The following is a 13,481-nucleotide window of genomic DNA, read 5'->3' as shown; positions in this document are numbered from 1 at the left end:
GGTTTCCAATAGTTTTGGAAATATACTTCAAAGTTTATTTCCCATTCCCTGCTGTAGGCCATTCTTCATTCATTCAACTAATTTCAGACTTCAGAATAGATTTACTTTGGTCTCCAAGTATTCTAAACTCTTACCAAGATTATTTAAGGGTTACTAGGGAGAAGAATTAGCTCACGTAACACCTAGGAAAGAAATAACATGCTGAAAATAGCATTATCTTACAATTTGCTGTTTGAGTCACATTAATGAAACTAGAAAATAAGGAGATGAGTTAGCCATTGTAATATCTGGGTAGGACATTAAAGGAATCTGAAGCAAAACAGAAGCAATGGGGGAGTGGGGAGTGGACAGACTTTGAAGAAAAAGATTAAGAGAGGAAAATAATAACTTTTCAATCCATATATTTGATGCTAGAGTAAAAGAATAAATTTTCACTCCATAGATGTTCATACTAAAAATGATTTTTGTGGGTATATGTGTGCTGTTAATGCTGCTAAGTCACTTCAGTCGTGTCTGACTCTGTGCGACCCCACAGACGGCAGCCCACCAGGCTCCCCCATCCCTGAGATTCTCCAGGCAAGAACACTGGAGTGGGTTGCCATTTCCTTCTCCAATGCATGAAAGTGAAAAGTGAAAATGAAGTCGCTCAGTCATGTCCAACTCTTAGCAACCCCATGGACTGCAGCCTACCAGGCTCCTCCATCCATAGGATTTTCCAGGCAAGAGTACTAGAGTGGGGTGCCATTGCCTTCTCCAGGGTACATGTGTATGTATACATAATGTTACCCATTTCTAGATTATAAGCAAAAAGTTAAGCAGAAATGGTCTTGTCATTTACCTTGAAGTCCAATCTTTAAAACAGCTCTTCTATTTTCACCACAAATTAAAGAAGAGATAAGTGAGAGTTTTCCCTGAAGTGAAAGAAAAGTAGTTACATGTAAATCCAAGAGACTGTAATAACATAATTAAAATTAGAATAAGTTTTTAAGGCTACTTTATTCATCATTACAAAATAATGGAAAGAATCCAAGTACTGCTACACTGGGGAATGTTATAAACAGACTATGGTGGAATTCCAGCAATCAATAAAATGTAATACTATTGATAAATGTAACAACTTGAAGAACTGCAAGGAGTGAAAAGAAGCCACAATCAAAAGGCTACATACTGATACGTGTAACATATAATATTGATACTTTAAAAGAAAGAAGCTACATACAGTTCAGTTCAGTTGCTCAGTCATGTTGGACTGAGGACTCTACTCAGTCGTGTGTGACTCTACACACTGTAAGATTCAATTTACATGGCATTCTTGAAAGGCAAAAAATACTATATAACCTGAGAAAACTGGTCAAAAGTGGTCGCCATGGATTGAAATTAAGGTAGCAGCTGACTATAAAATTTGGGGGGAGTGAAAGCCTGTTCTACAGCTTGATTATGGTTGCAGTTACACATTTTTATACATCTGTCAAAACTCACAGACCTATATATACTAAAAACCAGTGAATTTCATAGCAAAATGCATTTAATAAAATTCAAGAAATGTTGAGATACCTGCAGACATGTGCAGGTTAGAAAAAGGAATGTAAGAATTCAAACTGACGTTTCATTTATATCTAAAAGGGTTTATCTTAATAACACCAATAAAAATGCTAGAATTTTAAAAATATTTCACTTAAATTCTTCTATATCAAACACCCAAAATAAGAATGATGAAGTTAGGTACAGCACAGTAATAATATTAATGATCCATCAGAAAGAAAATTAATCAAATCATTTTATTAATAAACACAAGTATGCAAGAAGATGGGGAAACACTGGAAACAGTGGCAGATTTAATTTTCGGGGGCTCCAAAATCACTGTAGATGGTGATTGCAGCCATGAAATTAAAAGACGCTTACTCCTTGGAAGAAAAGTTATGACCAACCTAGATAGCATATTCAAAAGCAGAGACATTATTTTGCCAACAAAGGTCTGTAATCAAGGCTATAGTTTTCCCAGTGGTCATGTATGGATGTGAGAGTTGGACTGTGAAGAAAGCTGAACGCCAAAGAACTGATGCTTTTGAACTGTGGTGTTGGAGAAGACTCTTGAGAGTCCCTTGGACAGCAAGGAGATCCAACCAGCCCATTCTAAAGGAATCAGTCCTGGGTGTTCTTTGGAAGGAATGATGCTAAAGCTGAAACTCCAATACTTTGGCCACCTCATGTGAAGAATTGACTCATTGGAAAAGACTCTGATGCTGGGAGGGATTGGGGGCAGGACGACAGAGGATGAGATGGCTGGATGGCATCACTGACTCGATGGACATGAGTTTGGGTGAACTCCGGGAGTTGGTGATGGACAGGGAGGCCTGGCTTCATGGGGTTGCAAAGAGTAGGACACAACTGAGCGACTGAACTGAACTGATGCAAGAAGCATCATCCTAATCAACCAAATGTGAAGTGAGTTTGCAAATAATAAAAAACATTTGAAAAACAAAAAAACAAAAAACCCCACAACATTTGATTAGGAATTTAAATACAATGAAGTAGAGAAGACCAGCTGTAATACATAGAACTTTATTTCATATGACAGAAAATATCAGGAAAATGGAAAACAAAAAAAAATGAAAGATAACAAATGTCTACATGAAGAATATTGATTACAGGGTAAAACTGAAAAGTGACATCATTTCTCTTTTACTATATGACACATTTTGTCAGTAAGCCCTTTACCTGCTTCCCATCATTCTTAACTTTGACCCAAAATTAAATACACAACAACTAAAATTAAAAAATTCACTGAATATGCATAAAAAATATTGGCTATAACCCCCAAAAAAGTTCAGCAACTTAAAAGACAAAATCAATAGAAATTCCACAATCTGAAATCCTCAGCAAAAACACAAAACAAAACAGTACTGAAGAAAGACAAACAGTACCTGACAGACCAGAAGGACAATATCAAAGAACCCAACATGCAACCATACATGTAAGTGACATCCAGAAAAAGAAGAGTAATAATACGCAAGAAAAAAAAAATCCAAGAAACATTACTCAATAATTTCCCTAATTTGAGAAAAACTATTGACCTCTGCATCCAAGAAGTTCAGTTGCTCACATCAGGATAAGTTCAAATAAAAACCACTCCAAGGCACTTGACAATCCAACTTCAGAAAACAAACAGTAACTATTCTGAGTTGTGTCAGTTCTTACCTGGATATATTTCTTGTCATAATCACTACCAGGCTGTAGGGATCTGATATCCACTTTGTGTAATTTATTTAGCAGATCAACTTCAGGCACTCCATTGACTTCTTTTATTAATTCAAGTGGCATATCAGATCTGCTTCATAGTGTGATGGAAAGCAAATTCAGTTAGGGAAGTTGATAACTTACTGCTGAAAACACAAAAACCAGTATTTTATCCAAAATGTAGTAAATAATTTGCTTTAAGCGTCTTTGATTTGCTTTTCCTTTTTAGTTAGTCATCACTGTTGGGGGAGAAGAAGGATGGGTGAATTATTCTGTAATTTTATTAGATGATCAATACACACATCCTCCTAAAGCATTCAAACTTAACCATTTTCTATTAGTCTTGTATTTTAAGAACTACTTGTATAATTCAGCTTTAGGATCTGTGAAAAGGGCACTAACAACCGCCTTTACCACTGTGCTTTAAAATGTACAAACTATTGAGGAAGCGAAAGGAGGCTGAAAAGTTTCGCGCTTGTTTTTAAATCCCTTTGGCAGTTGTAACATTGTGTAAGTAAACTGTGCCCCAAAAGTTTATGACTCCAAAATATATGTTGCCTCCTCCCTCCAGCCCCTATGCAGTCGAAAGAAACCACTGAACTGCTGTTAACTTGCGCATTTTCAGATTCTTTTTTTTCCCCAAACTTATTGCCTGGGACACGCACTAGTATCGATATTTAGTTTTAGTGTGTGCGCACCAAGCTTCTTCAAGCCAGATGACCGTCTGAGGGCAGAGACATGGATTAACTGAAGTCAGCTGCTCACAAAACGCTAAAATACTCGACACAAGTAAGCTCACGAGAAAGACAAATATGAAGATTTTCCCTGCAATAACTCCTCCAAATGTTGATCTAAACTAAACCAGGCTCTTCATAATACCGGTTCAGGTCCCGACTCACCTCGTAACCACGTCAAGATCTCCAAACTTACTTGGAAATTGACTGACCCGCTCTCTTAAAAGAAAAACTAGGAAGCGTTCGGGCGGGCGCGCTCGTGACGTCACACGCACGGCAGCAACCCAGTCCCACGCATGCGTACACGACCGCTAGGGCATACGAGCGGCTGGTTCTCGGGCCTTTGGAGGACGAACTGTGAGATGGTGTCTAGGCCTAAAATGCGCTGAAAGTTTACCGGAATACCTAGAGAGGATCCAGCGCGTGGCAGGGAGGGTGGCGGCTGTACTACTCCCGCGCCCCGAATTCCCGCGGATCCACTTCGGGCGGCTCCCGCCAATTTCGAGCAGTCTCTCCAGCGGGTGGCAGAGGGAGGAGAGGCGGTGCTACGCATTTCCTAAATCCAATAACCAATGAAGAGCCTTTCGCAGACCTAGGCGGGTTTGGTAGATTTGGAAGCTCCTGGGGACAGGGCCCTTATTTTAGTTCCCAGTTGTCTTCCCCTAAAGGCAAGAGCTCTAACGCAGTTTTTACAGTGAAATAAATCTAGCAAGAAGGAATGCTACTTTTCAGATTTGATTAACCACTTCAATGATTTATAGGACTATGATTTTATGCTATAATTAATGAGCTGTTTAGTTGCTAAGTCTTGTCAGACTCTTTTGCGACCCCATGTGTAGCTGGCCAGGCTCCTCTGTCTGTCGGATTTCCCAGGAAAGAATATTAGAGTGGGTTGCCCGTTTCCTTTGCCAGGGAAATCTTCCCCTCCCGGAGATCAAACCTGCCTCCCCTGCATTGGCATTTGAGTTCTTTACCACTGAGCCACCGTAATTAATGAGATGCTGTTAAATGTGAATCTTCTGCTTATTTTTGATTTTGCCCTCCAATCATTGAAGTGAAACCACCCAGTGCAAAACTAGAATGAAATAAATATTCACATAAATATTTCCAATGCTGTTTGGACTGAAACATCTGCTGTACATATATATTTGCAGGAAGAAATAGCTAACATATTTGAAGAAAAAAAATTTTTTTTTCAGCAGAAAGCACATGTGTTAGTCCATCTTCCCTTTCTCTCCCATCCCTGTATTCATATTGTGTATTCATATTGTGATAACAATTTGAGCTCTGCAGCTGGTTATTTGAGGAAAACTATCCAAGGGGTCAATTACACATCTTTTCTCAACCTATTTTCAACTTTTCCTTCTTATTCTCTGTGTTGATCTGAAACAAGTACGACTACCAGATAATTCTCCAACAAGGATGTGTTTATTTGGGATTAGTAGAACGTGGCAACTCAAGGTTTGAAACCACGGGGAAACATGCAAGAAAAGGACTGGAAAGGGAAGAAGAAAGCTGGTATAGAGGGGGAAAGAGAGGTGGGAGAGTTTTAATAAGCAAAGAATTCATGGCTTTTCATTGAGTCTTCTTTTAACCTTATTTTATATTGGAGTATAGTCAATTAATAAACCATGTTGTGATTAGTTTCAGGTGAACAGTGAAGGGACTCAGCCATACGTATATACCTATCTGTTCACCCCCAAACTCCTTTCCTATCCAGGCTTCACATAACATTGAGCAGAGTTCCATGTGCTATACAACACGTCCTTGTTGGTTATCTGTTTGAAATATAGCAGTGTGTCCAGTTCAGTTCAGTTCAGTCACTCAGTCATGTCCGACTCTTTGCGACCCCATGAATCACAGCACTCCAGGCCTCCCTGTCCATCACCAACTCCGGGAGTTCACTCAAACACACGTCCATTGAGTCAGTGATGCCATCCAGCCATCTCATCCTCTGTCGTCCCCTTCTCCTCCTGCCCCCAATCCCTCCCAGCATCAGAGTCTTTTCCAATGAGTCAACTCTTCGCATAAGGTGGCCAAAGTACTGGAGTTTCAGCTTTAGCATCATTCCTTCCAAAGAACACCCAGGACTGATCTTTAGAATGGACTGGTTGGATCTCCTTGCAGTCCAAAGGACTCTCAAGAGTCTTCTCCAACACCACAGATCAAAAGCATCAATTCTTGGGCACTTAGCCTTCTTCACAGTCCAACTCTCACATCCATACATGACCACTGGAAAACCATAGCCTTGACTAGGTGGACCTGTGTAGGCAATGTAATGTCTCTGCTTTTCAATATGCTATCTAGGTTCAATATGCTATCTAAAAGTTATAACTTTTCTTCCAAGGAGTAAGCGTCTTTTAATTTCATAGCTGCAATCACGATCTGCAGTGATTTTGAAGCCCCCAAAAATAAAGTCTGACACTGTTTCCACTGTTTCCCCATCTATTTCCCATGAAGTGATGCTATGATCTTCATTTTCTGAATGTTGAGCTTTAAGCCAACTTTTTCACTCTCCTCTTTCACTTTCATCAGTGTGTACTTCATCCCAAACTCTCTACCTATCCCTTCCCTCCATCATCCTCCCTGCAACCACAAGTTCATTCTTTAAATCTGTGAGTCTCTGTTTTGTAAGTTCATTTGTATCAAATATCTTTGCCAGGAAAGGGAAGTCTGTCTTCTTCCTGTTGAGGTCAGCAGGGTGTGAGATCTCACTTTTCTAGTCTCCCAACTCTATTTTTTTCCCAATATCTAAATTAACAATCACCCAAGTTATAGTGTTCTGGAAACATAAAGGTAATTACTATCTTTTTTAACTTATCAAAATGTGAACTTATTGGAAAGAAAAAAAAAAGTTTAAAGAAGATATTTTCATAGGCTTTCTGTTTAGCATAGCCCAAAGCCTTGGTGGTCATCTTATAGTGTTCTTATAAATATATAGGACTGAGACAGGATTTAATATTGGGTCCTACAGGGAAATACATAGGAGCAATTCATTTCTTTGGGAGTGAAACTATCCACTGATCTTATGACTATTGGTTCTCCAAGTTTACTAAAGCCCCAAATTTTAACACCATGATCATAACAGGGGAATTTTTTTTCAACTGTCACATATAAACTTGGTAACACAGAATCTGTATACATGTTCTTAGTTTTAAAAATATACACCATCTAAACTATCTTTTTAGTTAGTCCTTCAAGTTATCCTTTGCCCTAAAATGAGAAAAAAAAATCTTACTTTCAATTAAAACAAATGGGGAAAAGTACCAAATTGATCTTTTTGAAAGTGGAGTAAAACACTGTGGGGTTCAAACAGTATAGTTATCAATTTCCTATATACAAAAAATGAGAGAGATGATTAGTCCTTATTGACATATAGATATGTCCACCTATCACTCCCACCAAATCTTAATACAAACATAATTGTTCATCTCCATAAACCCCAAGACAATTTACTCAACAATAAAGTTATATAAATCAGGTATATGTTGGAAAAGTTTAGAACACAAGGACTGTTTTGAAAGGTCAGTTTGACTATGGAGAATAATATGTCATTGTATCTAATGGTAATTCTAATTGTATCCAATCCAACTCTATTTAATTGAGGTTTCTGCTTATTTTATTTTATTTTTTACATTTGCAATTGACATTTATACACCTTCATCCACAGCCTAAGCTTACTACAGGCAAGGAGAATTGTTTGCTATTGTGACCAATGTGACCAATTGTGACCAATGTCTGGCGCATTGTAGGTGCTGAATATTTGTTGAATGAACAAATGTTAAGGGAAAAAAAATTTTTCTTTCCTTGCCTCTGGCTTCCATCATTCCATTTCACCCCTAATTTACCGTATTACATTTAAATTGTCATTCCAGATAACTGAAGATTTCTTTGTTGCTAAGCCAAAAGGATACTTTTTAGTCTTTCTTACTAAATACTTTTAAAAACAGTATTTTCATCTTGCTACTGTAACTGCACAAGGCCTTATGGGGCCTCTCTGGGACAGGCCCTCCCCCATCATGTCCTCCACTTGCCTCTTGTCTGTAAAAAAAAAAAAAAAAAAAAAAAAACTTTAGCGAAATAATAAATTTAATCAGATAAATGAGAAAATTCAGAAACAAAGGAAAACTGTCAAACAAGACTAAATAATGATAGTTTAGCCATTAAACAAAGTCAAAGACAGTTTTTTTATAAGGGCTATATAAAACATTCTGCACCATATCTTTTGAACTGTTTTGCAGATACAAAACCCAACTCCCATCAGACGAGTTTGCCCACAAACATGCTGCCCACAAGCATGTAGACCCACAGACTATTTGGAACCAGGAGTTGATGATGTTGACTCCTGCTTATCTCATCACCAGCCAAACAAAAGGATGTCCATGAACTGAGCATATACCCTGAAACCTTCTCACGAGCATGTAGCTCTTTTTTCTCTTTCCCCTGTATAATCTCCAAGCAAACCATTGGGAGTAAGGACTCAGTTCTTTGGTCCATGAGTCAACCTTCTCCTTGGGGTTGACAACTTCCTCAATAATGCTCTTTCCTTTTACCCAATATTGGGCTCTCAGTATCAGATTCTTGAGCCATGAGTAGCCAAATTTAACTTTGGTAACACTACCACACGTTCTTAGTTTTTCTTTTACCCTCTATCAACAGAAACTTTTCAAGTTTTCTTTTTTCCTTTCCTGTTAAAGTCTATGAATGTCCATATTCTACTATGATGAAGATATCTAAGAGACGTGTACAAAACTTCTTTTTTTGTTGTGATTGTTCCCAATTACTCTAGGACCCAAATGCTCCCTACACGTATTCAAGCAACTTCTAATCTTGTTCTTCATAACCTCCCAGTTAGTGGCTGAGTTGGGGATGGGTCTGGCTCCAGATCCTACACTTTTCTTCCTCACATTAGCAATTAGTTTGTCCTACAAATAAAAAAAAACCTGAATATGAAATACAGTATAATTTAAGATAATAAGAGGAGGAAAAAAGAGACTGAATCAACTACATAGGGCAATGAGCTCATATAATGCCAAAACAATCCATTATTGTTTTTCTACTTTTACTGAAGCATTATAAAAAGCTACACTAAGACTAACAATCAATGTAACAGCTATTTCAAGTTATAATTTTTAAAGGTGCAAAAAAGGAAGTTTTGGTATAAAATCTACAATGTTCAGTTCAGTTCAGTCACTCAGTCGTGTCTGACTCTTTGTGACCCCATGAATCACAGCACTCCAGGCCTCCCTGTCCATCACCAACTCTCAGAGTTCACTCAGACTCACGTCCATCGAGTCAGTGATGCCATCCAGCCATCTCATCCTCTGTCGTCCCCTTCTCCTCCTGCCCCCAATCCCTCCCAGCATCAGAGTCTTTTCCAATGAGTCAACTCTTTGCATGAGGTGGCCAAAGTATTGGGAGTTTCAGCTTTAGCATCATTCCTTCCAAAGAACACCTGGGGCTGATCTCCTTTAGAATGGACTGGTTGGGTCTCCTTGCACTCCAAGGGACTCTCAAGAGTCTTCTCCAACACCACAGATCAAAAGCATCAATTCTTTGGTGCTCAGCCTTCTTCACAGTCCAACTCTCACATCCATACATGACCACTGGAAAAACCATAGCCTTGATTAGACAGACTTTTGTTGGCAAAGTAATGTCTCTGCTTTTGAGTATGCTATCTAGGTTGGTCATAACTTTCCTTCCAAGGAGTAAGCGTCTTTTAATTTCATGGCTGCAATCACCATCTGCAGTGATTTTGGAGCCCAAAAAATAAAGTCTGACACTGTTTCCACTGTTTCCCCATCTATTTCCCATTAAGTAATGGGACCAGATTCCATCATCTTCATTTTCTGAATGTTGAGCTTTAAGCCAACTTTTTCACTCTCCTCTTTCACTTTCATCAAGAGGCTTTTTAGTTCCTCTTCACTTTCTGCCATAAGGGTGGTGTCATCTGCATATCTGAGGTTATTGATATTTCTCCCGGCAATCTTGATTCCAGCCTGTGCTTCTTCCATCCCAGTGTTTCTCATGATGTACTCTGCATATAAGTTAAATAAGTAGGGTGACAGTATACAGCCTTGATGTACTCCTTTTCCTATTTGGAACCAGTCTGTTGTTCCATGTCCAGTTCTAACTGTTGCTTCCTGACCTGCATATAGGTTTCTCAAGAGGCAGGTCAGGTGGTCTGGTATTCCCATCTCTTGAAGAATTTTCCACAGTTTATTGTGATCCACACAGTCAAAGGCTTTGGCATAGTCAATAAAGCAGAAGTAGATGTTTTTCTGAAACTCTCTTGCTTTTTCCATGATCCAGTGGATGTTGGCAATGTGGTCTCTGGTTCCTCTGCCTTTTCTAAAACCAGCTTGAACATCTGGAAGTTCATGGTTCATGTATTGCTGAAGCCTGGCTTGGAGAATTTTGAGCATTACTTTAGTAGCGTGTGAGATGAGTGCAATTGTGGGGTAGTTTGAGCACTCTTTGGGATTGCCTTTCTTTGGGATTGGAATGAAAACTGACCTTTTCCAGTCCTGTGGCCAGTGCTAAGATTTCCAACTTTGCTGGCATATTGAGTGCAGCACTTTCACAGCATCATCTTTCAGGATTTGAAAAAGCTCAACTGGAATTCCATCACCTCCACTAGCTTTGTTCATAGTGATGCTTTCTAAGGCCACTTGACTTCACATTCCAGGATGTCTGGCTCTAGGTCAGTGATCACACCATCGTGATTATCTTGGTCATGAAGATCTTTTTTTATACAGTTCTTCTGTGTATTCTTGCCACCTCTTCTTAATATCTTCTGCTTCTATTAGGTCCATACCATTTCTGTCCTTTATCGAGCCCATCTTTGCATGAAATGTTCCCTTGGTATCTTTAATTTTCTTGAAGAGATCTCTGGTCTTTCCCATTCTGTTGTTTTCCTCTATTTCTTTGCATTGATCGCAGAGGAAGGCTTTCGTATCTCTTCTTGCTATTCTTTGGAACTCTGCATTCAGATGCTTATATCTTTCCTTTTCTCCTTTGCTTTTCGCTTCTATTCTTTTCACAGCTATTTGTAAGGCCTCCCCAGACAGCCATTTGGCTTTTTTGCATTTCTTTTCCATGGGGATGGTCTTGATCCCTGTCTCCTGTACAATGTTACGAACCTCTGTCCATAGTTCATCAGGCACTCTATCTATCAGATCTAGGCCCTTAAATCTATTTCTCACTTCCACTGTATAATCATAAGGGATTTGATTTAAGTCATACCTGAATGGTCTAGTGGTTTCCCCTACTTTCTTCAATTTAAGTCTGAATTTGGCAATAAGGAGCTCATGATCTGAGCCACAGTCAGTTCCCGGTCTTGTTTTTGCTGACTGTATAGAGCTTCTCCATCTTTGGCTGCAAAGAATATAATCAATCTGATTTCGGTGCTGACCATCTGGTGATGTCCATGTGTAGAGTCTTCTCTTGTGTTGTTGGAAGAGGTTGTTTTCTATGACCAGTGCGTTCTCTTGGCAAAACTCTATTGGCCTTTGCCCTGCTTCATTCCGTATTCCAAGGCCAAATTTGCCTGTTACTCCAGGTGTTTCTCGACTTCCTACTTTTGCATTCCAGTTCCCTATAATGAAAAGGACATCTTTTTTGGGTGTTAGTTCTAAAGGTCTTGTAGGTCTTCATATTACCATTCAACTTCAGCTTCTTCAGCATTACTGGTTGGGGCATAGACTTGGATTACTGTGATATTGAATGGTTTGCCTTGGAAATGAACAGAGATCATTCTGTCGTTTTTGAGATTGTATCCAAGTACTGCATTTCAGACTCTTTTGTTGACCATGATGGCCACTCCATTTCTTCTAAGAGATGCCTTCCCACAGTAGTAGATATACTGGTCATCTGAGTTAAACTCACCCATTCCAGTCCATCTTAGTTCACTGATTCCTAGAATGTTGACGTTCACTCTTGCCATCTCCTGTTTGACCACTTCCAATTTGCCTTGATTCATGGACCTACCATTACAGGTTCCTACGCAATATTGCTCTTTACAGCATTGGACCTTGCTTCCATCACCAGTCACATCCACAATGGATATTGTTTTTGTTTTGGCTCCATCCCCTCATTCTTTTTGGAGTTATTTCTCCACTGATCTCCAGTAGCATATTGGGCACATACTTACCTGGGGAGTTCCTCTTTCAGTATCCTATCATTTTACCTTTTCATATTGTTAATGGGGTACTCAAGGCAAGAATACTGAAGTAGTTTGCCATTCCCTTCTCTGGTGGACCACATTCTGTCAGAATGTTCAATTTTAAGAAAATGTTCAATTTTAAGAAAAGTTAAAATGTGATTCTCACTAGTAAAAGATAAATGCTAAAAGTAGAATTTTTCACTAAGGAAAGCATGAATATATGGATTCAGTGCTTCCCTAGTGGCTCAGGTAAAGAATCCACCTGCCATTGTAAGAGATGCAGGAGATATGAGTTTAATCCCTGGGTCTGGAAGATTCCCTGGAGTAGAAAATGACAACACACTCCAGTGTTCTTGTTTGGAGAATCTCATGGACAGGGGAGCCTGGCAGGCTACAGTCCATGGGGTCACAAAGAGTTGGACACAGCTGAGCATGATGGATGGACACTTTTCTCCTAAGTAACTGACCATAAGGAAAGAAGTTAATCTACAAGGTTCTGGCACTTCTTATATCTCATAAGGATTTTTATACTGCTCTTACCTATTTACTTTTTAATGTTGATATTTTGAGTTGAATTTTCTAGTCACCCAATACTCCAAATTTATTTCCAATGCATGAATTGTGGGGTTGTTACTCATTCTTATTGCAATCAGCTATCTTCCTGCAAGTATTTGGTATCATGTTGCATCCCAAGTGCTTGACAATATCATGTTCTACTTATTCTTTAGTTTTCCTAACAGTAATAACTAGATTACATTGTTTAGAGTTCATTTCTTTGCGATCTAATAGCATTTGTGTCCATTCCTAATAAACATATCAGTATCTATAAAATCTTATTTCTAAAGCATCAACTTTTTATATTGTTATATAGTTTAAAAGATGTTTCAAACATAAATTTATAGCAACTTTATATTTCAAGCATAAATTTAAATAAGGAATGTAATCAGGGTATATTATGAAAACAATAAAGATATATTTAAAACATAATATTGAATATCACAAATTAAGAAAAACATTAGAGTCTATTGAAGAGATTCCACCACAATTCCTGTATTTTAGTAGTATTTTTTAAAAATTACGTATAACTTCTAGTTATTGTCACATCAAGTTCAGTGAAAAGCTCTGTCTGAGAGGAATACTGAGGGACAAACCACACACTAAGGAAAAAGTGAATGACTGGAAACAGAATATAACAGCCTGAACGTTTAGTAAACATTACAGGGATACAGATACATGAAGGAAGGGTGAGCAAACCAAGAAGGACCATGATCTTATCAGAAAGAAGAGTGAGACACTCTCCTTTTTGAACTAAGCTGTTATGCCCCTAAGTAACTCATAGACTCTAA

At 38.6% G+C, this 13,481-nt stretch overlaps 1 protein-coding gene across 9 annotated transcripts in view; it reads right to left on the bottom strand.

Moving 5' to 3' along the window:
* Positions 1-4,504, bottom strand: part of POT1 (protection of telomeres 1) — a 98,210-nt gene extending 93,706 nt beyond the window's left edge. The window contains exons 1-3 of one of the 9 annotated variants that reach the window (XM_027539099.1): positions 4,377-4,504; positions 3,199-3,331; positions 839-911 (exon numbers count right to left, since the gene is read on the bottom strand). In XM_027539099.1, the coding sequence (XP_027394900.1) occupies positions 839-911; positions 3,199-3,321 (196 nt within the window). In that variant the 5' untranslated portion in view covers positions 3,322-3,331; positions 4,377-4,504. Of the gene's footprint in view, positions 1-838; positions 912-3,198; positions 3,384-4,136; positions 4,342-4,376 lie in introns of those variants that run through there. The other 8 variants (XM_027539098.1, XM_027539093.1, XM_027539096.1 and 5 more) reach the window with 8 other exon arrangements.
* Between the last annotated feature and the right edge of the window lie 8,977 nt (positions 4,505-13,481).

Source organism: Bos indicus x Bos taurus, chromosome 4 (genome assembly GCF_003369695.1).
Source record: "Bos indicus x Bos taurus breed Angus x Brahman F1 hybrid chromosome 4, Bos_hybrid_MaternalHap_v2.0, whole genome shotgun sequence".
Classification (NCBI taxonomy): Eukaryota; Metazoa; Chordata; class Mammalia; order Artiodactyla; family Bovidae; genus Bos; species Bos indicus x Bos taurus.
Note: the sequence above shows the minus strand (reverse complement) of the source record. Positions and strands in the feature narration are given on the sequence as shown.